At 49.1% G+C, this 27,614-nt stretch overlaps 1 protein-coding gene across 3 annotated transcripts; it reads right to left on the minus strand.

The window, feature by feature from the left end:
* git1 (G protein-coupled receptor kinase interacting ArfGAP 1) lies at positions 1 to 26,795 on the minus strand. Of its 3 annotated transcripts, XM_071359081.1 has the most exons (21): positions 26,371 to 26,795; positions 23,079 to 23,212; positions 22,053 to 22,165; positions 21,207 to 21,312; positions 20,854 to 20,940; positions 19,021 to 19,151; positions 18,615 to 18,709; positions 18,142 to 18,184; positions 17,094 to 17,120; positions 15,824 to 15,872; positions 15,229 to 15,301; positions 10,074 to 10,171; positions 8,901 to 9,012; positions 8,276 to 8,403; positions 6,930 to 7,082; positions 4,042 to 4,341; positions 1,778 to 1,858; positions 1,381 to 1,457; positions 955 to 1,122; positions 764 to 827; positions 1 to 508 (listed from the first exon to the last, which is right to left on the minus strand). In XM_071359081.1, exons 1-21 carry the CDS (start codon positions 26,420 to 26,422, stop codon positions 293 to 295), a joined length of 2,307 nt encoding a protein of 768 aa, XP_071215182.1. In that variant the 5' UTR covers positions 26,423 to 26,795; the 3' UTR covers positions 1 to 292. The 3 variants fall into 3 exon arrangements, with proteins under 3 accessions (XP_071215182.1, XP_071215183.1, XP_071215184.1); XM_071359082.1 differs by lacking the exon at positions 4,042 to 4,341 and having other exon boundaries at positions 26,371 to 26,794; XM_071359083.1 differs by lacking the exons at positions 4,042 to 4,341; positions 17,094 to 17,120 and having other exon boundaries at positions 26,371 to 26,794.
* Positions 26,796 to 27,614: the final 819 nt, after the last annotated feature.

Raw genomic sequence — 27,614 nt, forward strand, 5'->3', positions numbered from 1 at the left:
TATAATATTACCACCTGGTCTTCCCCCCGCTCTTCATTCCCTACCTTCGACTCCCCATTTTCTATTTATTCATCCTCAGAGATCTTCTTTTCGGTTTGCAGCCAATATAGCTTCTCCCCTTGGCTGGCATTTCCCTCCCTCGAGATGCCAACCTTCCAAGTGTCGTTCATCACTCGACTAGGAAGCTTGGAAATCGATGCTACCTCCATCCCTCTCCTGCTCCCTCTCCCCTCCCTCTGTCAGTCTTGCAACTCCCCTCGCCACTCCCCTGTCCGTCCCCCCTCTACCCCCGTCACTGTTTCTTCTCGCGGGTGGTGATGGTGACCAGTTGCTTGGCGGCTTTGGCGATGTCATAGGCGCACTGGATGACCTGCTGGGTGAGCAGCTGGTAGTCGACGGCGGGCGCTGACGGGTCCGGGGGTGCCGCCTTGCGACACTCCACCTGGAGGCGGGAGGCGCTGGACGCCAGGAGGCGCAGGGAGCAGTGCACGGCGTCTAGGGCGGGCCGCTGAGGGGAGGCGGAGAGAACAGTTAGACACAGGGGAGACAACACTTACTGCTTACAGCTAGAATCTGTATTTGGTCACAAAAAATGTGCAGTATATATTCTGCTGTTCTATCAGGCAGCCAAAAATAAAATAAGAAATGTTTGTTGTTTGACGCAACCTCTTTGATAATAATAATAACTGTTGGTGGCAGTTTCACACAATACGGAATCTTTAAGGAAATTCTAGAAAGAGGGAGAGCTAGAGCAAAACCTTACCTTGGGAAAGAGAGAGGCCATTTCAGTGACAGCAGAGTGGATCTTCTCAGAGCATGGAACGAAACTAGGGAACATAAGACATCCTCTTGTTACAACCATAGATCAAACGTAAGCCAAATTCTTGTTACCCCCGTAGATACAACGTAAGCCTCAGTCCGACTGTGAGTGAGTCTCGTAAGTCGGGGCCCTACCTGTCGTGTTTGAACTCCTGTGCGGCCCTCAGAAGCTCCTGGATGTTTTTGGTCACCTGCTCCGTCTTGAGGATCACGTCTTCTGTGCACGGCAGGGTAGGATCCGGCTCACCCCCCTCCCACTCCTCCGACTCCCCCCGGCCCTCCTCTTCACTGCTGCGCCCCCTACTGTAGGACACACACACAATCAGTACACTCTAACATTAGCCTGCAATTCCCACATTGAGCAGAGAGGTAAGCATCTCTGAAGTAATCACCCACAGTAAATATGTCCTTGACAAAGACAAACAGTCCGCCAGTCTGCTAGATGTCTAGGTAGACCCTAGAGCCTGGCCTGTCTTGCCCCTGCTACATATTGGTGGAGACCCCAGAATGACTCGTTCACTGCCCAGCCACCTGCCCCAGATATCTCCCCCCCAGCCTTACCTTAGCGACAGCTCATACATCTGAGTGTTGTCATAGTCACTATCAGTGCCACTGCCGTGCTTCTCTCCTTTAGGGACCTGTGGACAAACAGAACACCTTATCAGCATCAAAGGTAGCAGTAGTGATTCTAAAGGCAGACATCAGTGAGAGTATGGCAAGGCCTTTATTAAGCAAGCCATTCACACAAACATTTACACTAATCTGCAATATATAATCCTCAGCAATGCATCAGCTCATATTGGTCTATAAAACAGTCAGTCAGTATCAGCTTTCATAAGACGCCACTGAAGGTTTCAGCCGTCACAGTCTGGGGTTGGTCGCGAAGTAGTCTAATAACCCTGGAAGTCACAGATGAGCTGACCAACTGCAAGGGAGGGCAACAGCCAGCCAGCCTTACCATGTATCTCCCCATCTCCATGGAGCTAGAGAGGTGCTGTCCTCCATAGGGTGTTGGGCCGCCAGGACCCCCCTTCCTCACCTGGAGGATAGACAGAATGGGACAGGAACTCAGAGGAGAACGAAAAGCAACAGAGGAATCGCAGAAGGAACACTGCCTGACAGAATTTTTGAGTTTTAGTAGGAAAATTCCAATCAGACACTGGGATGCACTATACATGCTTGAGCAGAGTCAGCTCAGCTTTGTGCGGGGAGATAGTAGCCTATATGTCGAGGTCAAATTAGATTCTTTTTGTCAAATAACTTTGACTGAAACTCAACAGCCAAACTGCCGAGCAACTTTCCCCAGGACAGGTTTATACTGAAAATGTGTACGGCCCAGTTGACTGGAATTCAAAAGGAAATGTGTGAGTCTTGAGCGAGGTCCTGCCAAGTAGTTAGTGAGTCACTATCCCAGAACAACTTACACACGGAAAACATCATTAACATTATCAGACACACAAACATACTGTCTGATAAACACAGGAGAAGACAGAGGAGCCGGTTAACTTTCATTAGCTTGCCTCAAATCACGTCTCCTCTCTAGTCACAGTCACAACAGATGTATTCATAAAGCATCTCTGAGTAGAAGTGCTGATCTAGGATCAGTTTAGGCTTTTAAAATTATAAGAAATAAGGGGGGGGTCACTGATCTTAGATCAGCACTCCTCCGAGACACTTTATGCAGGCCCAGACAGTCAGCACGATTATAGATACTTCTTTAGATACAGCTGGCTGACATAAGGGGCTATGCTGTGAGTTATCCCAGACAGTATGGCCAGTAGGCCACTCTTGGACTCACGGTTCCCTAGCGGAGAGCTAACTAGATGTAGACTGAACATCTGCGAATATTTGTATGATGGCATATGCTTTATGATACACAAATAATGTCCATAAAATGAAGTCATCGTCATCGGCACTGGGTTTTACCACTGTGTGGTCCAATATCTATGATGGGGTCCAAACTGTACAACTTTAAAAAAGGGCAATCTGGGATTGGTACATCGATTAAAAAAATATATATATATTATATTAAATTATATACAGTATAGCCATATCATTGTTTTTGAATTACTTATAAACACAGTATGAGCAACAATGCAAGACATATACAGAAAAAAACACAACTTATCTAGATATATCCTAGCATATAGAACTCAATTCTATACAAAATAAAAATGTTTTTCAAACTACACAAGAAATTGTGCATTTGTAAATTGCTACGCTGTAATGCCCTACAAAATAAAAACTTAAAAGAAACACAGAAAAATGCACAGATATCCCAATGCAGTTTGGTTTTTTGCATCACCCGCATGGATAATGGAATGTAAAGGTTGAAGGCAACAATGAGCACAACAAAAGACAGACAGGATAGATAGATAGATAGATAGATAGATAGATAGATGGAAGTGCCCAGAATACAAGCAACAGATAGACAGACAGGAGTCAGAACAGATAGAGAGACAGACAGACTGACTTTACCTCCTGGCTTCCTATTCAAGTTCCATACCAGTCGAAGTGTCTGGAAGCAGGGGTGTGTGTGTGTGTGTGTATGTGTAAGTAGTGCATTAGCTTAGAGCGCCTCAGACCACAGATCATCGTCCGTCATTTTCTGTTCATTTCCACATGTTGAATTACCACTGTTTGTCAACACACCCAGCAGTTGACCCACACTCGTGTAAGTCAGCCTGCCCTAGGTTCCACTGTGACCGAGTGGGTCAGTGACTGACACAGTGCCTTGAAGGATCCATTGAGAAGAGCGTATGGCTATTGGCTAACGGTGCAGGACAAACCACTAACACTCCTCGTGTTTGAGCTACTCACACTAGAGATAGGGAATGGGAAAGCTATGATAGACACTCAATGGTGGGAAAGATACCTGCCATCTTAGCTTAAAAAACAAATGATGACATTCTACACTCAAAAGAAACCTCAATCTGAGAGATAAACTCATGTAAAGTGAGTGGAGGAGAAGAGTGATTTGCCACAGTGTCGAAGTCACTATTTGTGTGTATTTGGGGCAGGTGCGTGCGTGCAGCATCTGGCCCAGAAAGATTTGCGCCAGCGGTAGAGGCTGGGGGTCAAAGGTTAGGGGTTAAAGTAGAGGCGCGCTCCACTGGTGAGCAGTGTGTGCATGCCAGACAGCAGTAGAGACAGAGACAGCAGGTGGTGTATATCACCATGACCACGGCCACCTGGGGGCCGTAGCGCGTTGCTCACACTTACACTGGGGTGCAGAGGCTGCAGGCGGCCCGTCAAGGAGTCCAGGCCCGGGGAGTGGGGCTTGGGGGTGGCGGGCCCCGGCTCGTACATAGAGAAAGCCTGTCTGTCCCTCCGGTGGGCGGGCGCCGAGGACATGGCTAAGCTGGAGTGGTCCCCTCCCCTACCTCCCCCTCCGCCGCCTCTCACCCCCCCTTGCCAATGTGCCGGGCTGCCTCCTCCCCCGCCTCCCAAACCGCCAGCTCCCCCTCCTCCGATGACCTGGCCCCCCCGCAACGCACTGTTCTCCGTCTGCATCCGCGAGATCTACGGGGAGAGGTGGGGACGGGGGAGGAGGGTCACCTTAACGTGTCAAAGATCACATGGACAAGCATCCACATACACAGGTACTGTACAGGGAGCTTCATTTAGCTAACCACATACTAGATATGGATGGAGGAAAGATTATAAATGGGGATCAAGGGAGTCTATAGGCCATCTATAGTCTATACTAGGGTGGATATAAGGGGTTAAACTGGCTAGTCTGTGGATGGATATAACTACATACTGGGTTACAGTGCCTTCGAAATGTATTCAGACCCCTTCTCTTTTTCCACATTATTAAGTTACAGCCTTATTCTAAAATGGATAAAATAAAATAAAAATCCCTCAATCAATCTACATATAATAGCCCATTATGACAAAGCGAAAACAGGTTTTTAGAATTTTTGCAAATGTATTACAAATAAAAAAACTGAAATACCTTATTTACATAAGTATTCAGACCCTTTGCTATGAGACTCGAAATTGATCTCAGGTGCATCCTGTTTCCATTGATCATCCTTGAGATGTTTCTACAATTTGATTGGAGTCCACCTTTGGTAAATTCAATTGATTGGACATGATTTGGAAAGGCACACACCTGTCTATATAAGGTCCCACATTTGACAGTGCATGTCAGAGCAAAAACCAAGACATGAGGTTGAAGGTATTGTCCGTAGAGCTCCGAGACACGATTGTGTCGAGGCACAGATCTGGGGAAGGGTACCAAAAAATTCCTGCAGCATTGAAGGTCCCCAAGAACACAGTGGCCTCCATCATTCTTAAATGGAAGACGTTTGGAACCACCAAGATTCTTCCTAGAGCTGGCCGCCTGGCCAAACTGAGCAATTGGGAGAGAAGGGCCTTGGTCAGGGAGGTGACCAAGAACCCGATGGTCACTCTGACAGAGCTCCAGAGATCCTCTGTGGAGATGGGAGAACCTTCCAGAAGGACAACCATCTCTGCAGCACTCCACCAATCAGGCCTTTCTGGTAGAGTGGCCAGACGGAAGCCACTCCTTAGTAAAAGGCACATGACAACCCGCATGAAGTTTTCCAAAAAGGAACCTAAAGGACTCTGACCATGAGAAACAAGATTATCTGGTCTGATGAAACCAAGATTGAGCTCTTTGGCCTGAATGCCAAGCGTCACATCTGGAGGGAACCTGGCACCATCCCTACAGTGAAGAATGGTAGGGGCAGCAGCATAACGCTGTGGGGATGTTATTCAGCGGCAGGGACTGGGAGACTAGTCAGGATCGAGGGAAAGATGAACTGAGCAAAGTACAGAGGGATACTTGATGAAAACCTGCTCCAGAGTGCTCAGGACGTCAGACTGGGGCGAAGGTTCACCTTCCAACAGGACAACGACCCTAAGCACACAGCCAAGACAACGCAGGAGTGGCTTCAGGACAAGTCTCAATGTCCGGACTTGAATCCGATCAAATATCTCTGGAGAGACCTGAAAATCGCTGTGCAGCGACGCTCCCCATTCAACCTGACAGAGCTTGAGAAGATGGGAGAAACTCTCCAAATTCAGGTGTGCAAAGCTTGTAGTGTCATATCCAAGAAGACTCAAGGCTGTAATCGCTGCCAAAGGTGCTTCAACAAAGTAATGAGTAAAGGGTCTGAATACTTATGTAAATGTGACCAGTTTTTTTTGCAAAAAAAATCTAAAAACCTGTTTGCTTTGTTATTATGGGGTATTGTGTGTAGATAGATTAAGGGGGGATGTAATCCATTTTAGAATAAGGCTGTAACGTAACGTGGAAAAAGTCAAGGGGTCTGAATACTTTCCGAATGCACTGTATCTTAACCAATAAACATACATATTGGCGGTAGGTATTGGGGGTTGATCTTTAGTATCTTGGAAAATAATGGAACTACACATGCATGGTTTATTGAGGGGTACGGGGGGGGGGGGGGGGGGGCTGCTCTCACTGACACTGTGTTATTGTTTTACCTGTATGTACCTGTCAACCTATCAACACTGGAAGAGAATTGCTGTGCATTTCCCCAAGTGTGTGTGCAGGGACTGACGTGTGTGTGTCTAGGGGCTGGTATTTCTCCTGGCGTTAGACATGAGTGATGGGACAGACATGGGACAATAGCTCGGGCATTCATGAGAACAAACCAACAATACCACCATGGAGAGATGGAACAGAAACAAAGTGACTAAATATGGCGTAACAACAGATGGGAACGAAACCTGATATTTTGACAAACTGAAAAACAAACTGCAGTATTAAACACCAAAACTAACAGATACTGTTCTGAGCTGCACAATTTGCATACTACAGTATAAGGACAGCTCTGGGAACACTGATAGTGATTTCACACTAACATACTGAGGCAGAAACGATATATCTTCCATTAACTAAAAATATAATTGAAAAACCAGCTCTTGGTGTATTATAACACATCAACTGGTAGACATAGAAATTCCTCCCATCTTTCTGTCGTGCATCCTGCCCTCCACCCTCCCCTCCCTAACTCTCTCCCTCTCCACTCCCTCCATCCATCACTCTATCCATTCCTCCCTCCTCTCCCTGCCATCGTACCTCCCTCACATTTTTGTTATCCTCCCTCTCCTACCTCTTTCTGCAGCCGGCGCAGCTCTTCACTCAGGTTGTTGTTGACCTTCATCAGCTGCTGGACTTTAGCCTCGGAGGAGGCCAGGGCCTTCTTAACCTCCAGGTACTCCTGCAGAGTGATGGGCCCGTCCGACAGGTCCGACGAGTCCATGCTCTGAGGGGACACACACACAGAAATAAAACTATCTAAAATACACACACAAGCATTTGGGAGTCATTTATGTGGGATATTGTCTGAGCAATAAGCGGCACTCGATTTCATCATCACTCTTAGCAGTAAATGGAGAAGTTAAAGCACAGCTTAAAATAACAATCTTTTCACATTCAACACTGAAACCATATTTGAGAAATCTCTTCTTAACTGGAAATGACTTTGAACAGCATTCATCATTCACAGCTCAGCCATATCTGAGAAGCACAGAGCTTCTGTCTGTATGACACCAGAACAGAGCTTCTTCACACAGAGGACATGAAATTCTAATTTTACAGCAGCTTTTCCACCACGTCCTGTGGCTGTGGGAACGTGCTTTAACAGGGTTTCCACCCCCTCTCCCCTCCTCTCACCCCCCCCCCCTCTCCATCTCCTCCTCTCCCCCACCCCCTCCCTCTCCCCCACCCCCTCCTCTCACCCACTCCCTCGCCTCCTCCCACCCCCTCCTCTCACACTCCCTCTCCTCCCCTGCTTGTAGAACAATGCTCCTCTGATTGAAGACCCAGAATAGCTGTGATGTCACTGTGGAAGTATGTGGCAGCAGCAGCACTGCCACTCCCGCAAGGCATGCTGGGACAGGCGGGGAGGAAGATACTGCTGGGGATAACACTGCAATCACTAGAAGAAGCTAAGAAGAACTATGTGCTGATTTACGATCAGTTTTGCGTTTTAGATCACAATGAATATGATTACATGGACAGGGGGGACCTGATGCTAGATCAGCACTCCTATTTTGAGACTCTTGACATGTATGGACCCTTAACTCAAAGCAGGGCTGGGAGCATAGGACCACTTCCTGGTCACTTTGCTCCACCTCCATGTCTCTCAGTACACATTTTATCCATCTATTTACTGGGTTTAAGGGGAATACTTTGGCTGTTCTCTGGTACTCTAATGTTGGCCTGTAGAGAAAAACATAACAACGGTTTGCAATGGAAAAAGAAAACAAGAGCTTCTTATTAGGCGAGTTCCGAATAGTACCTGCCCCTTTCACTATGTTTCAGGCTGCTTGGTGCCAAGTGAACACAGCAAAATGTTTCCCATTGGACAAATTCAGGTAGGTCCCTCCTCATTTGGACCTGTTGGCTTCCGTTTGATGCTTAATGAACACAACCCTGCAGTCCTTCTCTCCTCACCTTGGCCCGGTTGTTGCGCTGCGTGTTGTTGTTGTTCTGAGTTGTCAACTCGCTATCCGTGTCCTCGTCCGACGCTACGCTGTCGTAGTCATGCTGGTCGTCGTCGGCCCCCAGGTCCAGACTAGAGTCTACAGGGATGGATCAGAGCAACAACATAGGCCCTGGTTCAATCTCAATTCATCTTTCCTCGATTCCTCGCGTACTCTCCTCGCTTCCTTCTGAAAATGCATTGGAGAAGAAAGTCCGAGGGGAGGGAACTTGGACCTTTTCCTTGAATACGGTTGAGAAGGAGGCGAGGAGACAGGATGTGAGGAATTGCAGAAAGATGTTTTGAGATTAAGCCACAAAAAAATCAGGAAAAACTACAGCTCAACTTAACTAGTGACGACTTAACCATAACACAACCAGGCAACCCCAAAATTTAAAATACATCTCAGTAACTTCTCCTTTTCACTCATACATCGCAATGGATGGATTGACTGAAGTGTGCCAAAACAGCTTAAAGTCCAGAGCATACTTAATTCATAAAAGACCTCGTTTGAACTGGCTCAGTCCCTGCCTTCTCTCCCCCCCCCCCCCCTTCACTCCTCAGTCCTCTCCTCCTCCACACCTCTCCCTCTCTCACCGGTAGGGCTGCTCAGGCCTTTCCCCTGTTGCCTCCTCTTGGCGTCACTCAGGATGTCGATGATTAGCGTTGCGAACTCACGAGCGTTGAAACGGGCCAACTTCTGTCTACCCTGAAAGAGAAAAATAGGCAGGGGACACACGCATTCATTCTTGAGTACTCAAAAACCCTCCGACGCATAGACGTAGGTTTACAGGAGAAAAATGAATTCAGACATTTTTGGTGTATTATTAAAGAAAACACAAATTGAAGCCACAGTCTCTGGTATTGCAGTCCTGTGGTCACTGGTCATGTGGTGTGGAAAATCATAGTCATAGGGGCTACAGTTGATCATAGTAACACACACACACACACACTAAACATTGCACCTAGCAATTCACGTTTGTGTTTGCATAAGGGGACAAAAATACAGGCTTTGTATCCATGTGGTTTCAATTCTAAACACGTCCGACCGTGAGCACACTGTCGTGTGTGTGTGTGTGTGTGTGTGTGTGTGTGTGTGTGTGTGTGTGTGTGTGTGTGTGTGTGTGTGTGTGTGTGTATTTTCTCCCTCAGTCTCTCTTGCATGAAACATAAACACTACTACTGACCAGTCAGATGGCTCCAACCCTATTCAATCCAATCCTAGCTGGGGATCTCACTGTGGTGAGGGTGCTGATGTGTTAAGGCCTATGTTTACATTAATGAGCTAGCCAACTGAGGGAGGACCCACAATCACACACAACCCCTTTTGTTTCCCCCTCACCCTCCCCCACAGCTGGAAAATCTCTCTCTCACTGTCTCTATATCCCACTGGCCAGTGCAGAAGCTCATACATCCCGGTACAGCCACAAAACTATTAATAGAATTTGATCTTTCATCCCTCTCTCTCTCTCTCTCTCTCTCTCCATATTTCAGCCCAGACTTTATCTTTCCTCGTCTGCCCTTCTGTTCTCCTCTTTTGTTCCCGTTTTAAAATCTGTCGTGTTCTCGAAGGATTTCTCCGTAGTCCCTTCTACTGCCTGCCTGTGTCACTGTGACTAGCATCGTCTTCAGCCTGCTGTCATCACTAAGCCTACGCAGCGGTTGGAGAAGGATACATACTAAGATATTCAAGCATTTGCTGGCAGTCATCAAACGTTGTTTTCACGTGTGTGTGTGTGTGTGTCTGATAGTAGTGGTGGTGGTGGTTACCTGGTTGCGTGTGGCTGAGTATTCGGGGTTGACAGGCAGGAAGGGCACCGCGCTGCGCTCCGTCACCAGAGTACTGTGGTTCTGAGTCGTCAGCCACACTGGGGAAAGGGGGAGGAAGGACAGAAAGAGAGAGATATTATACACTGATGTGTGAGTGAGAGAGAAACAAGGTCATTTCAGCTGGAAGTTGGAATACGCACAGCAACACACCCTGCCTTCCGCCCACACATACACACAGTGCACAGCTCCACTGGAACAGACCACAGAACAGTTACAGTCTTACACACTTTCTCTCCTCCGAGAATGTCCTGCTATACCTAGAGCTGTGTGTGTATGCATGTGTGTGTGCTTGAGCGTGTCCGGCTCTCGGTCTCTACCCCATCCTGCTTACCTGCGGAGAGTCTCTGTCAGACAACGCAGTCTGCGACTGCTCCTGCTTCCGAGAGAGAGCGAGGGAGGAGAGTGAAAGAGAGAGAGACTCCAGAATTCCTGAGGCACTTTCCTCACCAACTCGCTCTCTCCTTCTCACTTGCTCCTTCCCTCTAAATTGCCTCTCTCTCTCTCTCTCTCGTCTTAGACCTCACCCAGTGCCCTTTTACAGACTTTGTTTATGCGTTTTTTTACGTTTCCTTTCTAAACAGTGACTCCTTCTCCGGGGGAACAGCCTACACTAGGGCCATGTCCCACATAACACCCTATTCCCTTTATAGTGCACTACTTTTTTTTTACCAGGGCTTGGTGAAAAGTAGTGTACTATATAGGGAACAGGATGCCATTTGGGACGCAGACCCCAGAGTGGCCCAAACAGATTGCATGACTCAAAAAGGCAAAGACAGAAAGAGGAGCAGGATGGAGAGATCTAGAGAGAGGTGGAGGAGAGGGAGAAGCAGGGGATGGGTTACACAGGAGAGGGAGAAGCAGGGGATGGGTTACACAGGAGAGGGAGAAGCAGGGGATGGGTTACACAGGAGAGGGAGAAGCAGGGAATGGGTTACACGGGAGAGGGAGAAGCAGGGAATGGGTTACACGGGAGAGGGAGAAGCAGGGAATGGGTTACACGGGAGAGGGAGAAGCAGGGAATGGGTTACACGGGAGAGGGAGAAGCAGGGGATGGGTTACACGGGAGAGGGAGAAGCAGGGGATGGGTTACACGGGAGAGGGAGAAGCAGGGGATGGGTTACACGGGAGAGGGAGAAGCAGGGGATGGGTTACACGGGAGAGGGAGAAGCAGGGGATGGGTTACACGGGAGAGGGAGAAGCAGGGGATGGGTTACACGGGAGAGGGAGAAGCAGGGGATGGGTTACACGGGAGAGGGAGAAGCAGGGGATGGGTTACACGGGAGAGGGAGAAGCAGGGGATGGGTTACACGGGAGAGGGAGAAGCAGGGGATGGGTTACACGGGAGAGGGAGAAGCAGGGGATGGGTTACACGGGAGAGGGAGAAGCAGGGGATGGGTTACACGGGAGAGGGAGAAGCAGGGGATGGGTTACACGGGAGAGGGAGAAGCAGGGGATGGGTTACACGGGAGAGGGAGAAGCAGGGGATGGGTTACACGGGAGAGGGAGAAGCAGGGGATGGGTTACACGGGAGAGGGAGAAGCAGGGGATGGGTTACACGGGAGAGGGAGAAGCAGGGGATGGGTTACACGGGAGAGGGAGAAGCAGGGGATGGGTTACACGGGAGAGGGAGAAGCAGGGGATGGGTTACACGGGAGAGGGAGAAGCAGGGGATGGGTTACACGGGAGAGGGAGAAGCAGGGGATGGGTTACACGGGAGAGGGAGAAGCAGGGGATGGGTTACACAGGAGAGGGAGAAGCAGGGGATGGGTTACACGGGAGAGGGAGAAGCAGGGAATGGGTTACACGGGAGAGGGAGAAGCAGGGGATGGGTTACACGGGAGAGGGAGAAGCAGGGGATGGGTTACACGGGAGAGGGAGAAGCAGGGGATGGGTTACACGGGAGAGGGAGAAGCAGGGGATGGGTTACACATGAGAGGGAGAAGCAGGGAATGGGTTACACGGGAGAGGGAGAAGCAGGGGATGGGTTACACGGGAGAGGGAGAAGCAGGGGATGGGTTACACGGGAGAGGGAGAAGCAGGGAATGGGTTACACGGGAGAGGGAGAAGCAGGGAATGGGTTACACGGGAGAGGGAGAAGCAGGGGATGGGTTACACGGGAGAGGGAAAAGCAGGGAACGGGTTACACGGGAGAGGGAGAAGCAGGGGATGGGTTACACGGGAGAGGGAGAAGCAGGGGATGGGTTACACGGGAGAGGGAGAAGCAGGGGATGGGTTACACGGGAGAGGGAGAAGCAGGGGATGGGTTACACGGGAGAGGGAGAAGCAGGGGATGGGTTACACGGGAGAGGGAGAAGCAGGGGATGGGTTACACGGGAGAGGGAGAAGCAGGGAATGGGTTACACGGGAGAGGGAGAAGCAGGGAATGGGTTACACGGGAGAGGGAGAAGCAGGGAATGGGTTACACGGGAGTGGGAGAAGCAGGGGATGGGTTACACGGGAGAGGGAGAAGCAGGGGATGGGTTACACGGGAGAGGGAGAAGCAGGGGATGGGTTACACGGGAGAGGGAGAAGCAGGGGATGGGTTACACGGGAGAGGGAGAAGCAGGGGATGGGTTACACGGGAGAGGGAGAAGCAGGGGATGGGTTACACGGGAGAGGGAGAAGCAGGGAATGGGTTACACAAGAGAGGGAGAAGCAGGGGATGGGTTACACGGGAGAGGGAGAAGCAGGGGATGGGTTACACGGGAGAGGGAGAAGCAGGGGATGGGTTACACGGGAGAGGGAGAAGCAGGGAATGGGTTACACGGGAGAGGGAGAAGCAGGGAATGGGTTACACGGGAGAGGGAGAAGCAGGGGATGGGTTACACGGGAGAGGGAGAAGCAGGGGATGGGTTACACGGGAGAGGGAGAAGCAGGGGATGGGTTACACGGGAGAGGGAGAAGCAGGGGATGGGTTACACGGGAGAGGGAGAAGCAGGGGATGGGTTACACGGGAGAGGGAGAAGCAGGGGATGGGTTACACGGGAGAGGGAGAAGCAGGGGATGGGTTACACGGGAGAGGGAGAAGCAGGGGATGGGTTACACGGGAGAGGGAGAAGCAGGGGATGGGTTACACGGGAGAGGGAGAAGCAGGGAATGGGTTACACGGGAGAGGGAGAAGCAGGGGATGGGTTACACGGGAGAGGGAGAAGCAGGGAATGGGTTACACGGGAGAGGGAGAAGCAGGGGATGGGTTACACGGGAGAGGGAGAAGCAGGGGATGGGTTACACGGGAGAGGGAGAAGCAGGGGATGGGTTACACGGGAGAGGGAGAAGCAGGGAATGGGTTACACGGGAGAGGGAGAAGCAGGGGATGGGTTACACGGGAGAGGGAGAAGCAAGGAATGGGTTACACGGGAGAGGGAGAAGCAGGGAATGGGTTACACAGGAGAGGGAGAAGCAGGGGATGGGTTACACAGGAGAGGGAGAAGCAGGGGATGGGTTACACGGGAGAGGGAGAAGCAGGGAATGGGTTACACGGGAGAGGGAGAAGCAGGGGATGGGTTACACGGGAGAGGGAGAAGCAGGGGATGGGTTACACGGGAGAGGGAGAAGCAGGGGATGGGTTACACGGGAGAGGGAGAAGCAGGGGATGGGTTACACATGAGAGGGAGAAGCAGGGAATGGGTTACACGGGAGAGGGAGAAGCAGGGAATGGGTTACACGGGAGAGGGAGAAGCAGGGGATGGGTTACACGGGAGAGGGAGAAGCAGGGAATGGGTTACACGGGAGAGGGAGAAGCAGGGAATGGGTTACACGGGAGAGGGAGAAGCAGGGGATGGGTTACACGGGAGAGGGAGAAGCAGGGGATGGGTTACACGGGAGAGGGAGAAGCAGGGGATGGGTTACACGGGAGAGGGAGAAGCAGGGGATGGGTTACACGGGAGAGGGAGAAGCAGGGGATGGGTTACACGGGAGAGGGAGAAGCAGGGGATGGGTTACACGGGAGAGGGAGAAGCAGGGAATGGGTTACACGGGAGAGGGAGAAGCAGGGAATGGGTTACACGGGAGAGGGAGAAGCAGGGAATGGGTTACACGGGAGTGGGAGAAGCAGGGAATGGGTTACACGGGAGAGGGAGAAGCAGGGGATGGGTTACACGGGAGAGGGAGAAGCAGGGGATGGGTTACACGGGAGAGGGAGAAGCAGGGGATGGGTTACACGGGAGAGGGAGAAGCAGGGGATGGGTTACACGGGAGAGGGAGAAGCAGGGGATGGGTTACACGGGAGAGGGAGAAGCAGGGGATGGGTTACACAGGAGAGGGAGAAGCAGGGGATGGGTTACACAGGAGAGGGAGAAGCAGGGAATGGGTTACACAGGAGAGGGAGAAGCAGGGGATGGGTTACACAGGAGAGGGAGAAGCAAGGAATGGGTTACACAGGAGAGGGAGAAGCAGGGGATGGGTTACACAGGAGAGGGAGAAGCAGGGGATGGGTTACACAGGAGAGGGAGAAGCAGGGGATGGGTTACACAGGAGAGGGAGAAGCAGGGGATGGGTTACACAGGAGAGGGAGAAGCAGGGGATGGGTTACACAGGAGAGGGAGAAGCAGGGAATGGGTTACACAGGAGAGGGAGAAGCAGGGAATGGGTTACACAGGAGAGGGAGAAGCAGGGAATGGGTTACACAGGAGAGGGAGAAGCAGGGAATGGGTTACACAGGAGAGGGAGAAGCAGGGGATGGGTTACACAGGAGAGGGAGAAGCAGGGGATGGGTTACACAGGAGAGGGAGAAGCAGGGAATGGGTTACACGGGAGAGGGAGAAGCAGGGGATGGGTTACACAGGAGAGGGAGAAGCAGGGAATGGGTTACACAGGAGAGGGAGAAGCAGGGGATGGGTTACACAGGAGAGGGAGAAGCAGGGAATGGGTTACACGGGAGAGGGAGAAGCAGGGAATGGGTTACACGGGAGAGGGAGAAGCAGGGAATGGGTTACACGGGAGAGGGAGAAGCAGGGGATGGGTTACACAGGAGAGGGAGAAGCAGGGGATGGGTTACACAGGAGAGGGAGAAGCAGGGAATGGGTTACACGGGAGAGGGAGAAGCAGGGGATGGGTTACACGGGAGAGGGAGAAGAGGAGGAGGGGGGTGTCTCACCTGCATCGTTCTCCCTGCGGTCCACTTCGTCATACACATCCATGGCCAGCTCCTCAAACAATCGATTGTTCAGCTGTCACACACAGGACATTTATGGGACGCAGACAGTGTACAAGACCAAGACAAACATAAGCAATGCACGACAAAACTGCAAATACCAGCGAGGAAAAAATATATATAAATACACACACACGGTTAAAATAATAGGACAACCATGTACAGCAATGCTGTCAACACAAACAGTAGCACTACACTAAAGGGCTCTGTCCTTTTGCTGCCTGGGCCAAAGGAGAATTGATTATACCATACACAGGAAATGGGGAAAGTCATTGTCCTCTGTCATAGACAATTAGAGTCACTGATACAGACATGGCCCACTGCTTCAGTTTATTATCAGATTAGCTCGTTTTCTGGGTCGTGTGCATTAGGCACCAAATGGAAGAAAAACAGGGAGGGATACCTCGTTTTTGTTTTCCGTTGAAAACGTTTCAAAATGTTTTCCCTTGTGTGTCCTAATGAACACAAGCCAGGAAGTCTACCAGACGGATAGAGCCTTAACTCTAACCCATGACCCCTACCACCCAGCACTACTCACCGCTTGGAGCTTCTTCTTAGCTGCCTTGGCCAGTTCTGAGAGGTCCAGGCTACGCAGAGACACAGACAGACAAAATGCCACAATGAAACAACCGCAGACACCAACAGAGAGAGAGAGAGAGGGGTGAGGAGAGAAAAAAAGGACAGAAAGGTAAGGGAGGTGGAGGACATGGGACTGGGGGTTTTCTCAGGGTGGTGGGTGGTAGGGGTGAGGACAGGAGGGGTGTTAGGTCATGGAGCGAGGGCCATGGCAGATAATCAGGTGAAATATATAGGTAACTGCCAAAATAATGGAAACACTTAGGGATACAAAGTGTGATTCCTGAGTTAATGAAGCATATAACATCCCATCATGCTTAGGGTCATGTATATAAATGCTGGGCAGGCCATTATATTGGATACCATGGCGATGTGCCCGTAGGATGACAATGCCCCCATCCACAGGGCACGAGTGGTCACCGAACGGTTTGATGAGCATGAAAACGATGTAAACCATATGCCATGGCCGTCTGTCACCAGATCTCAACCCATTTGAACACGTATGGGAGATTCTGGAGCGGCGCATGAGACAGCGTTTTCTACCTTTCCATCAACAAAACACCAACGTTTTGGGAATGTCTTGGGGCAGAATGGTGTCGCATCCCTCCAATAGAATTCCAGACACTTGTAGAATCTATGCCAGGGGTAGACAACCATGTCCCAGGAGATCCGCAGTTACTGCTGGAGTTTGTTCCAACTAGGCACCACACCTAACCAACTAAGCTAATTGGTCAGTTCGGTGATTGCCAAAATTCAACACACTGGGTCTTCCAGGTCAGTTAAATGAAGAACAGAACCAGGGTTGCATACCCCTGATCCATGCCAAGGTGCATTGAAGCTGTTCTGGCTTGTGGTGGCACAACGCCATATGAAGACACTTTATGTTGGCGTTTCCTTTATTTTTGGCAGTTACCTGTAGCTCCTTCCATTTCAGTCTGGCAACATTCAAAACTATAGGCCTAAGTACTTGTATGATCTACAATGAGTACTGGTGGTCGAGATACAGTAGCCAACCTGATATTTAAAAACAAAAGGGCTCTCGTCAATGTTTATTGAATCAAGACATCATAAAAGTAATACTACTATATAAAAAAGTCTGACAAAATATCACAGGAATCCCTCCCTCCTTCCCTAACAACAGCGAGAAGATGATGAGCGTACAGGATAAAAGACGAAAGAAAATGGGGGGGGGGGGGGGGATGTTGAGTGAGTAAGAGAAAAGAGAGAGATACCTCTGTGTCGGGCACTTAGGGCGAGCTCTGCCTCCACAAGCGCAGCAAAGATGGAGAGAACAGAAAACGAGTGAGCGAGACAAGAAAGAGACAGGTAGAAAGTAAAAGAGAGAGAGGGGAGGGGGGATACACTCCATATCAACACCAGGGCCCATATTCACAAAGTCTCTCAGAGTAGGAGTGCTGATGTAGGATCAGGTCCCCCTCTGTCATATGAATTATTATCGAAGGTAAAACTGATCCTAGATCAGCTACTCAGACGCTTTGTGAATACCGCCCACTAGTTCTCCACAGAGTACAGAGTATAGTACAGAGTATAGTACAGAGTATAGTACAGTACAGTAATAGCAGTGTTGTAGAAGTCTGTTGTAGCTCAGCAGACAGACATGCAGTCTGCATCAGTGTAACAGGGGCCTTCCTCTCCTATCTAGCAGTACAGACTGACTAACGACAGGGCACAACCTACTGGTCAAAACACTGCAATACACCTAGCCACTTCACTTGTGCCAGAATATTACATGGTATTCATAACATTTCATTGTAGATTCCAGAAAATCAAAGGCATTGCCAGAATATCATGTCAAGTCAAAGACAAAAATGCTTAATAGAGAATCTCATTTGAAAATACGTTTTAGTCCAGGATTAGCCTTAATCTGTGCCTGAAAAAACACCCCTATGTATACTTAAGCAATAAGGCCAGAGGGGGTTTGGCATATGGCCAATATACCACGGCTAAGGGCTGGTCTTATGCACGACACAACGCAGAGTGCCTGAATACAGCCCTTAGCCGTGGTATTTTGGCAATATACCACAAACCCCCGAAGTGCCTTACTGCTACTATAAACTGGTTACCAACATAATTACAGCATTAAAAATAAATATTTTGTCATACCCGTGGTATACGGTCTGATATACCACGGCTGTCAGCCAATCAGCATTCAGGGTTCGAACCACCCAGTTTATAATAAATATCAACCACCATGCAGATTTATAAATATAGTCCCCACACATTCTATGTTGACCCTGAACACGACCCTTTGACACTTACCTGTCAGCCATCTGAGGAATGATATAATGCCCATTCTTGTGATCTACAGGATAGAGTACAATGGAGTGAAATCATTGTATAGTGTAAAACAGTCATTGGGTGAAAAACCACCCTACTAGTTAAGCCTGACAGTGGGTCCATACTTGGAGCGATAATCAGCGAACTATCAACCACCAACCAGTCATGTTCAATGGAAGGAGACACAAAGAGACACACAGCGACACACAGCGACTTAGCGGTCGGCGAGGAGAGAACTAGTGACCAGAATTGAAAATGTCCCAATATTATGCAAATTTAGGGAGAGGGCAGCTCTTGTTAGAAAGCTCTGACATTAGCGAACAACAAAACTGCTGTCATGCTAGCTGTTTGAAAGATACACCCACCAAGCGAGATCTCAACGACTTGATTGCTGATTATCGCTTCAACTCGGAGCCCTCTGTAAGGTCCTTGGCAGGGGTAAAAAGGTCACCTACCAGGGCGTCGGCCACACAGGTAGAAAGCCAGCCTGTCTGTGAGCTCGTACTGACACTCAACCAGCCGCTCTGCCAGCTCCACCTGGCCCGCTTGCCTTCCACACACACACACACAGTACAAAGATCAGATCCTATAACTGTATATGACACAGCTTACTGACACAATAAGGCAGAAAAAAATAACAAATAAACTGACTACCTTATGACAGAGTCACACACAAAACTGTATGTGTATGAATACTATGTTTAAAAAGAGTGAGCCAGGGGTGTATTCACAAGTAACAAAAGCAAACAGGACAAAACGGGAAGGGACTACCTGAACTTGTCCAAGAAGAGACCCTTGTTTTCCTTTGGAAAATGTTTTGGATCAGTGTACAATAATGAATAGACCCTTGGTGTAGCCTACCTGGCGTAGTCCATGGGTGTGCGTCCGTTGATGTCCAGGGCTCCGGGGTCGGCTCCGTACACGACCAGCAGCTCTGCCTGCAGAACCTGGCCTGCCTTGGCTGCCACGTGGAGTGGAGTGGTGCCCTTCTCCTGAGAAGACAACCGCACACACACACACACAGACATCATAACTTCAAATTAGGGAACATGGATACAGCATAGACCGATTGGACCGATGCTCTATAGGGAAGTTGTGAGTGTGGTGAGAAAGTGGGTAATTTGCAGTAACGGGGCGGGAGGGTGAGTGGTGAGAAAGTGGATCATTTGCAGTAACGGGGCGGGAGGGTGAGTGGTGAGAAAGTGGATCATTTGCAGTAACGGGGCGGGAGGGTGAGTGGTGAGAAAGTGGATCATTTGCAGTAACGGGGCGGGAGGGTGAGTGGTGAGAAAGTGGGTCATTTGCAGTAACGGGGCGGGGGGGTGAGTGGTGAGAAAGTGGGTCATTTGCAGTAACGGGGCGGGAGGGTGAGTGGTGAGAAAGTGGGTCATTTGCAGTAACGGGGCGGGAGGGTGAGTGGTGAGAAAGTGGATCATTTGCAGTAACGGGGCGGGAGGGTGAGTGGTGAGAAAGTGGATCATTTGCAGTAACGGGGCGGGAGGGTGAGTGGTGAGAAAGTGGATCATTTGCAGTAACGGGGCGGGAGGGTGAGTGGTGAGAAAGTGGATCATTTGCAGTAACGGGGCGGGAGGGTGAGTGGTGAGAAAGTGGATCATTTGCAGTAACGGGGCGGGAGGGTGAGTGGTGAGAAAGTGGATCATTTGCAGTAACGGGGCGGGAGGGTGAGTGGTGAGAAAGTGGATCATTTGCAGTAACGGGGCGGGAGGGTGAGTGGTGAGAAAGTGGATCATTTGCAGTAACGGGGCGGGAGGGTGAGTGGTGAGAAAGTGGATCATTTGCAGTAACGGGGCGGGAGGGTGAGTGGTGAGAAAGTGGATCATTTGCAGTAACGGGGCGGGAGGGTGAGTGGTGAGAAAGTGGATCATTTGCAGTAACGGGGCGGGAGGGTGAGTGGTGAGAAAGTGGGTCATTTGCAGTAACGGGGCGGGAGGGTGAGTGGTGAGAAAGTGGGTCATTTGCAGTAACGGGGCGGGAGGGTGAGTGGTGAGAAAGTGGGTCATTTGCAGTAACGGGGCGGGAGGGTGAGTGGTGAGAAAGTGGGTCATTTGCAGTAACGGGGCGGGAGGGTGAGTGGTGAGAAAGTGGGTCATTTGCAGTAACGGGGCGGGAGGGTGAGTGGTGAGAAAGTGGGTCATTTGCAGTAACGGGGCGGGAGGGTGAGTGGTGAGAAAGTGGGTCATTTGCAGTAACGGGGCGGGAGGGTGAGTGGTGAGAAAGTGGATCATTTGCAGTAACGGGGCGGGAGGGTGAGTGGTGAGAAAGTGGGTCATTTGCAGTAACGGGGCGGGAGGGTGAGTGGTGAGAAAGTGGATCATTTGCAGTAACGGGGCGGGAGGGTGAGTGGTGAGAAAGTGGATCATTTGCAGTAACGGGGCGGGAGGGTGAGTGGTGAGAAAGTGGATCATTTGCAGTAACGGGGCGGGAGGGTGAGTGGTGAGAAAGTGGATCATTTGCAGTAACGGGGCGGGAGGGTGAGTGGTGAGAAAGTGGATCATTTGCAGTAACGGGGCGGGAGGGTGAGTGGTGAGAAAGTGGATCATTTGCAGTGACGGGGCGGGAGGGTGAGTGGTGAGAAAGTGGGTAATTTGCAGTGACGGGGCGGGAGGGTGAGTGGTGAGAAAGTGGATCATTTGCAGTAATGGGGTGGGAGGGTGGGAGTGGTATGGGTCTCACCGGGTGGAAGAAGTTGGCCTGTGCTCCCAGGGACAGCAGCCGTAGACATGTCTCCAGACTCCCCGTCCTCACACTTGAGTGCAGTTGCTGAGACAGAACGAGAGAGAGAGAGAGACCCTGTGAATCTCCTCATTAGTGGTGTTTAATAGGTCCACACAGCGGCTTCCATTAGTTATTCCTGTGGTGTCATTAAGGTGCTTCCTTCCTGCCTACAGGGGAGAGAAGAAGAAAGGCAGGCTCTGTGTGTGTGTAGCCTCAGTGGGAGGCAGCCCGGCCCACCAGCCATGGCCCTGAGTGGACGAGCCCAGCCTGTGAAGAACGTCAACCCCTGACCTGAGGGGGCGGGGCCTCACCTTACTGAGATCCTTGGTGGTAACACCGTCGTCATCGCGGCACGGCAGCTTGTGGACGAAGGATAGCATCTGGTACTTGGAGCGGATGAACTCGGACTTGGTGGCGCTGTGTAAGACATAAGGTAAGACATCAGCTGTATGTATTTTTTTTTACCCTTTTTCATGGTATCCAATTGGTAGTTACAGTCTTGTCCCATCGCTGCAACTCCCATACGGACTCGGGAGAGGCGAAGGTTGCGAGCCGTGCGTCCTCTGAAACACAACCCAACCAAGCCACACTGCTTCTTGACACAATGCCCGCTTAACCCGGAAGCCAGCCGCACCAATGTTTCGGAGGAAACAAGGACATCCCTGCCGGCCAAACCATCCCATAGCCCGGACGACGCTGGGCCAATTGTGCGCCGCCCCATGGGTCTCCCGGTCGCGGCTGGCTGCGACAGAGCCTGGACTCGAACCCAGAATCTCTAGTGGCACAGCTAGTACTGCGATGCAGTGCCTTAGACCACTGCGCTACTCAGAAGGCCCTCATCAGATCTATGTATGAATCATTGCAGCAGGAGATGCCGAGGGGCAAATCCTCTCTGATCCCATAATAGTCTGATACTAGTTAATGACCCAAGGCTGAGCTGCATCTAACACATAAGCTTATTAGCCTGATCGGACTATAACAATTGACCGAGTGAAAAGAATCTCTTGAGATCTTGGTGGGGGAGAGTGAGTGAGTTCCACAAACAGAGACTATACGTAAGTGGGGAATGTTCCCACCCAGGTCATCATTGTAACTGAGAATTGGTTCTCATCTGACGTATCGTGAAATATATGTTGTGAAATAAAAAATAAACTTACTGGACTTTGTCCTGTGGGTTGGGTTTCCTGCGGCCGCTCTGCACCTGTGCTGGGTCAAGCAGAGAGTGCTCCCAAATCGAGTTAGCCCCATTACTGGCCAGGGTCTGCACCATCTAAAACACACACACTAATGAGACACACGACAACACAGCCCTCATGTTGGCGTGGAACGTCCTCTTAGAGCAAATCAAAGCCTCTTCCAGTGCCTGAGGCTGGTCTAGTGGGTAAAGCCACCGCCTGCAGCACCTATACACCACCAAGCGTGGGTGCGAATCCCGACCCCAGAGCCACTCTCTGCATCTCCCTCACCACTAATTTCCTTCCTGTCTGAATAAAGTGAAAATACAACAAAAAAATAATAATAATTAAATCCAGTTCCTAACAAAAGTCTTCTTAAATCTTTTCTGTCCAGCAGCCAGGTAACATTTACTTTATATTAGCGATGGAGGAAAAAAACTATTGATAGTTAAATATTGCAACATTATTTTAAATGTATTTAATAGTTTTTCTAGGTAGCGTTAGCTAGCGCTAGTCGGCTGTGCGTGCACCAAAACGCCTGTATTTTTCATCCTATAGCTTGATCTCAATCATCTTTTTAAATAGTGAGCCAACATGTTTTCAGCACTTTTATTTCCATGCTCTCTCGTCTCTCTGCAGCAGACATATAGTGAGCAATATGTTTGGGACATCAATTCGCAATAAAATTATATTATCGAATTGCAATACATCTAGATATCGGGAGAGTCGTAATACTGGCACCTAAATATTGTAATATCGTATTGTGAGGTCCCTGGCCCTAATTTATATATAGTTTATAAACTGTTTTTTATCAGTATGGATTTACATGTTATAAATCTGTAAAAAACAGGTTCGCAATAAAATCGTATTATCGAATCGCAATACATATCGCAATACATATAATACATTGGTTGAATTGGGTTACTTGTCATTTAGCTGCTTGCCAAATACTGGGATACTTGTACAACCATCAGTAATGATCCCCAATGCCGCCGCCCCCCCAGGTACCTGCAGCAGTGCAGGGGGCCAGCCGCTGTGCCGCAGGTGCTTGACGATGGAGATGTGGCGCCCCAGGCTACGGTGCACCGAGCAGCACTCGTCACAGATCAGAACGCCCCTGTTGATGCTGGTCCAGCCCGGATCTGAAAACACAGAGAAAGAGATGAAGTGAGAGAGAGGGGGAGAGGGTGGGGGGGTCAGGTGTGTACAACTTAGGCTATTTAGCAAAGACCCACCTCTGACAACTGTCTACTAGGCCTAGGTCATCTCAGGTTCATCATTAGGCCTATAGCTGTTTTACCGTTTCTTACCGGTAATAAAGTTAGGCCTAATATTTGACATTATTGTTTACTGCACACATTTAAAATAATCAAATAGCCTAATGTGAGGGTGATGAATAGACTGACAGTTTCCCTGACATGTGGAGTTCACAATGAGAAGTTCTCGAGACCATAAAAATCAACAAAACACGTATTATTAGCATCATACTGTATAGCCTAAATATAAGTCTGACCTTAAAAATTCCAGTACCACCCAATTGTGCCTTTAGGTGGTAATGAGATCATCATACTAGACAAGTCCAGAGTTCAATGGGCACAAAGAGAACCAATGGCCACACAGTCTAGTCATTAAGTCTGGCTGGGGCAAGGTTAGCCTACACCCTCAGGATCCTGCTAGAATTAGGCTAAGCTAACTGTGTATGACATGCAAACAGCCTATTTTATCCGAGGAACTAGATGGAGCATTTTTTTCTCAATTGGTAGGCCTAAGAGCTTAACAGATTGGGCTGGGGAGGAGCGAATACATGCAGAGAGAGAGAGAGATCTGTTCTTGAGGGACAATTCTGAAACAAATAGCTATTGGCAATACTCAACAAAGCATGCCTACTGTTTTCAAATATTATAATCTATGAAAAGCAGCAATTCATTAGCCAACAGCATACCACCCTGCATCCCACTGCTGGCTTGCTTCTAAAGCTAAGCAGGGTTGGTCCTGGTTTGTCCCTGGATGGGAGACCAGATGCTGCTGGAAGGGGTGTTGGAAGGTCAGTAGGAGCCCCCCTTTCCTCTGGTCTAAAAAATATATCCCGATGCCCCAGGGCAGTGATTGGGGACATTGCCCTGTGTAGGGTGCCGTTTTTCGGCTGGGACGTTAAACAGGTGTCCTGACTCTCTGTGGTCACTAAAGATCCCATGGCACTTATTGTAAGAGTAGGTGTGTTAACCCTGGTGTCCTGGCTAAATGTCCAATCTGTCCCTCATACCATCATGGCCACCTAATCATCCCCAGCTTCCAATTGGCTCATTCAACCCCCTCCTCTCCCCTGTAACTATTCCCCAGGTTGTTACTGTAAATTAGAATGTGTTGTCAGTCAACTTACCTCGTAAAATAAGAGTTAAATAAATAAATAAATACAATTGTTGGGTTTGTACCCATGGCAGAACAGGACAAAGCAAAGCGCTAAATCAAATGTTAAGAGTGGGGAGCAGGACTCTTCATTGGTATAGATTCCAATCGTTGACACAAAGTTAAATCTCGTCATAATTCATGCTTCACAGAACAACCCCATTGGTCTTCCTCTCCATGTCCACACTTACTTCCACTTAGTGTGTGCAGCGCCTAATGTGATTTCATGCACAGACACTGACCTAGGCTACACAGTGCATATGGGGCCACTCTAGTCTCTTTTACCACTACATCTACAGTCAACACTACTGAAGGCTATAGCCATCTCTTCAGTCTAGCATTCTACCACATGCTGTGCTGCCCATCACAACCCCATAAAACGAACCATATTATGATAGAAAAACAAATAGGCCTCACGAGCATACTGGCAGTAACAACATTTAATAGCCTATAGTGGCTATATGACTTCTTCCAAAATATGGAGGTTGTTTATGAGTCCAGTAGCTATTCCAATGTGGAGGGTTGCAAGGAGTCACACATTAGTGGCTTGGATCAGAAGCTTGCTAGAGCTGCCTTTGCCCAGAAGGGGACGGGCCGCCGAGGCAGCAGAAAGCTGACGGTAGACTGTAAGTAAGAAAAAGAAACGGCACAGTGCACACACAGAGTAGGTATACAAGCAAGCCAGGCTAACGCAGGTAACTGCAGAGGAGTGATGGTCAGGAGTGTCATAAATCAGCTGGGATAGCAGAAACACATTCCTGAAGAGAGAGCAGCTGTGAAGGAGAGAGCAGCTGCCATGCACCCCACTCCAACCACCCCCATCCCAAACTCTCCTTCTCCCCAAAACATTGTTAAATGTGTAAGGCCAAGGCTCTTCCGGCAGGGAGTGCCGGGATGCCAAGGTTGGCATCACATCAGAGTTGTGGGTGCACAATAATGTATAAAAACACAGAGTTGGAGAATGTAGTCTTCATGATTTTATGAGCAACTACTAAAAAAAATGCCATGAAGGATTAAGCTAAAAAAAAATGGTTTTATGCCTACAGATGGAGCAGTCTAGACAGGTCAGGGGTCCAGATTACAGGCACTCACTCAATCACTATTCACAACCTATACTATCAACGCCCCTACTCTGCGCCGCACTGCTTGCTAACATTGGCTAGTTGCAGGCAGCTAGCTAGCCAACTAGCTTCAACTAATATCGTATGATAATTTAACTAACTAGTTAGCTAACTAACTCAGTAACAACGTTCAGCTAATCTTCTTGACTCTAAACGTTAGCACACTAGCTAACTATCTGACGTTACACAAATTACAACGTGAAATTGGTCACATTTATAGAAGTACTCTGGAGGAAGACATGCCAAACTAGCTAGCCTGTCGTCTTCAAATGTAACTAGCTACATAACCAGCTAGCTAGTTAGCCCGTGTGGCTACAGAGCCAACTTTACAGACAAACAGATGTGATAGCAAGTTATTCATGTTAGACCAGACAAGACAGACACCCTTTCTCATTTGTTAGCAAACTAGGTACGTAGTTAGCTACCAGATAGATGTGGCGGTTAACACGATAAATAAAAGCAAACGTTATACGTTGCTTGGCTAGCTGCGCTGGCTAGTCAAGTAGGCGAAACAAATCTGACACTCAAATTCATATACAGAATATGATTCTTATCAAATAAACCAAAGTAACTTTCTAGTCACTTCATTTATTCACATGCACTGAAAATGCAAATGTCACTGTTTAAAGGCCTGACTAACTAACTGCCTGTGAACCTGCGCCGTTTTATTGTACTACTGACAGCGGGCACAGGCCTCCGCCGTCCCACCTAAATGTCGCCAGCCAGCACATATCAAAGACTAAAATAACACATTGTTTCAGTTTTCATCGTACCTGGTGCACTGCAGTCGGCGCATACTTCGGTTCTGTGGACCTTTCTTGACATGTTTAGGGTTCCACTACAGCAGTGGTTGTATATCCAAATTATATCTAATGGATGCTCGCCCTTCCGAAGACCGCCTTCTGCTGTTTCTATATGCTGCCCTGAATCCCCGGAAGCCGGCGTTGTGGTCTTTGGCTCTCCCGGCCCGAAGCTTTCCCTTTTCTTCCTAACCGGTTTCAGTCCTAAACTCCGGATTCAGTGAGTCGCAGTCCTCGTCAGTGGGATGATTATCACTGGCTAGCTCATATCTAGAGGGATATAAGACACTAGCGCACACTGCATTGCCAATGTCGAGACCTAGGATAACTGCGCTCCGTCCTACCTGTCACTCGACTCGCTCTCCCACTACTTGCTCTGATCGCCACTCTCTCACCAATGCCAATGGGAATAGAGATAGCTCTAAAATCCTATCGTATTCGTCAAAGCTTGGAATCTCATCAATACCCATGCATGTAGGCCTACACCTATAAATGTTCATATTTAGCTAGCTCTCTAGACATTATTTATTTGATTATGTTTTGTAAAGCTTTATAGTGGCTTAGGCTAGTTTATATTACAGGCGAGGCTGTCGAAGGAAAATAGTGGTGGCTGGCAATGCAATTCTGATGTTTTAGACATTGACTAATCTGTAATAATATGGGGATAAAAGCAGGTTTACAAATAGCCTCAATAAATGTTCAGAGAGCTTCATGTTGCAAAAACATTGCCGTGCTATAGCCTAGCCAATGAGCCAATAGACAGCATCAAGGGTGTTGGCCTTCGGCTATTTGGATGTGATAATGTTATAGGCTAAGCTATATAGGCTTGAATCTTTAGTTTATTCATATGAAGTGAAAAGTGAATGACTAACTCATAATGACTGGCAGGGGGCGTACAGTATGTAGCCACACTAGCCACTCTACTCGCGTGCACCCTATACATCACTCTCATCAGCATCCCTTCTATTTGATTGGCTGTTTACATTTTATTGCGGGCTGTCATCACTATCTCGCAACAGTGCAGAGGGCATCTCACAGTCACCATTCGCTGTGATGGGAGGGAGCGGAGAATGATTGGGCGTCTGCCTCGCTAGTTTATTCAAGGAGGAAGAGAAAGGTATGAGAGGGGCAGGGCATGGAGAACAGAGGTAGGCTAGATTAAATACAAGTAAGGGGTCTCTTGCAGATTCTTCTTAGATCTAGGGCTGTTGACTAGT

This window comes from Salvelinus alpinus, chromosome 22, assembly GCF_045679555.1.
Source record: "Salvelinus alpinus chromosome 22, SLU_Salpinus.1, whole genome shotgun sequence".
NCBI lineage: Eukaryota > Metazoa > Chordata > Actinopteri > Salmoniformes > Salmonidae > Salvelinus > Salvelinus alpinus.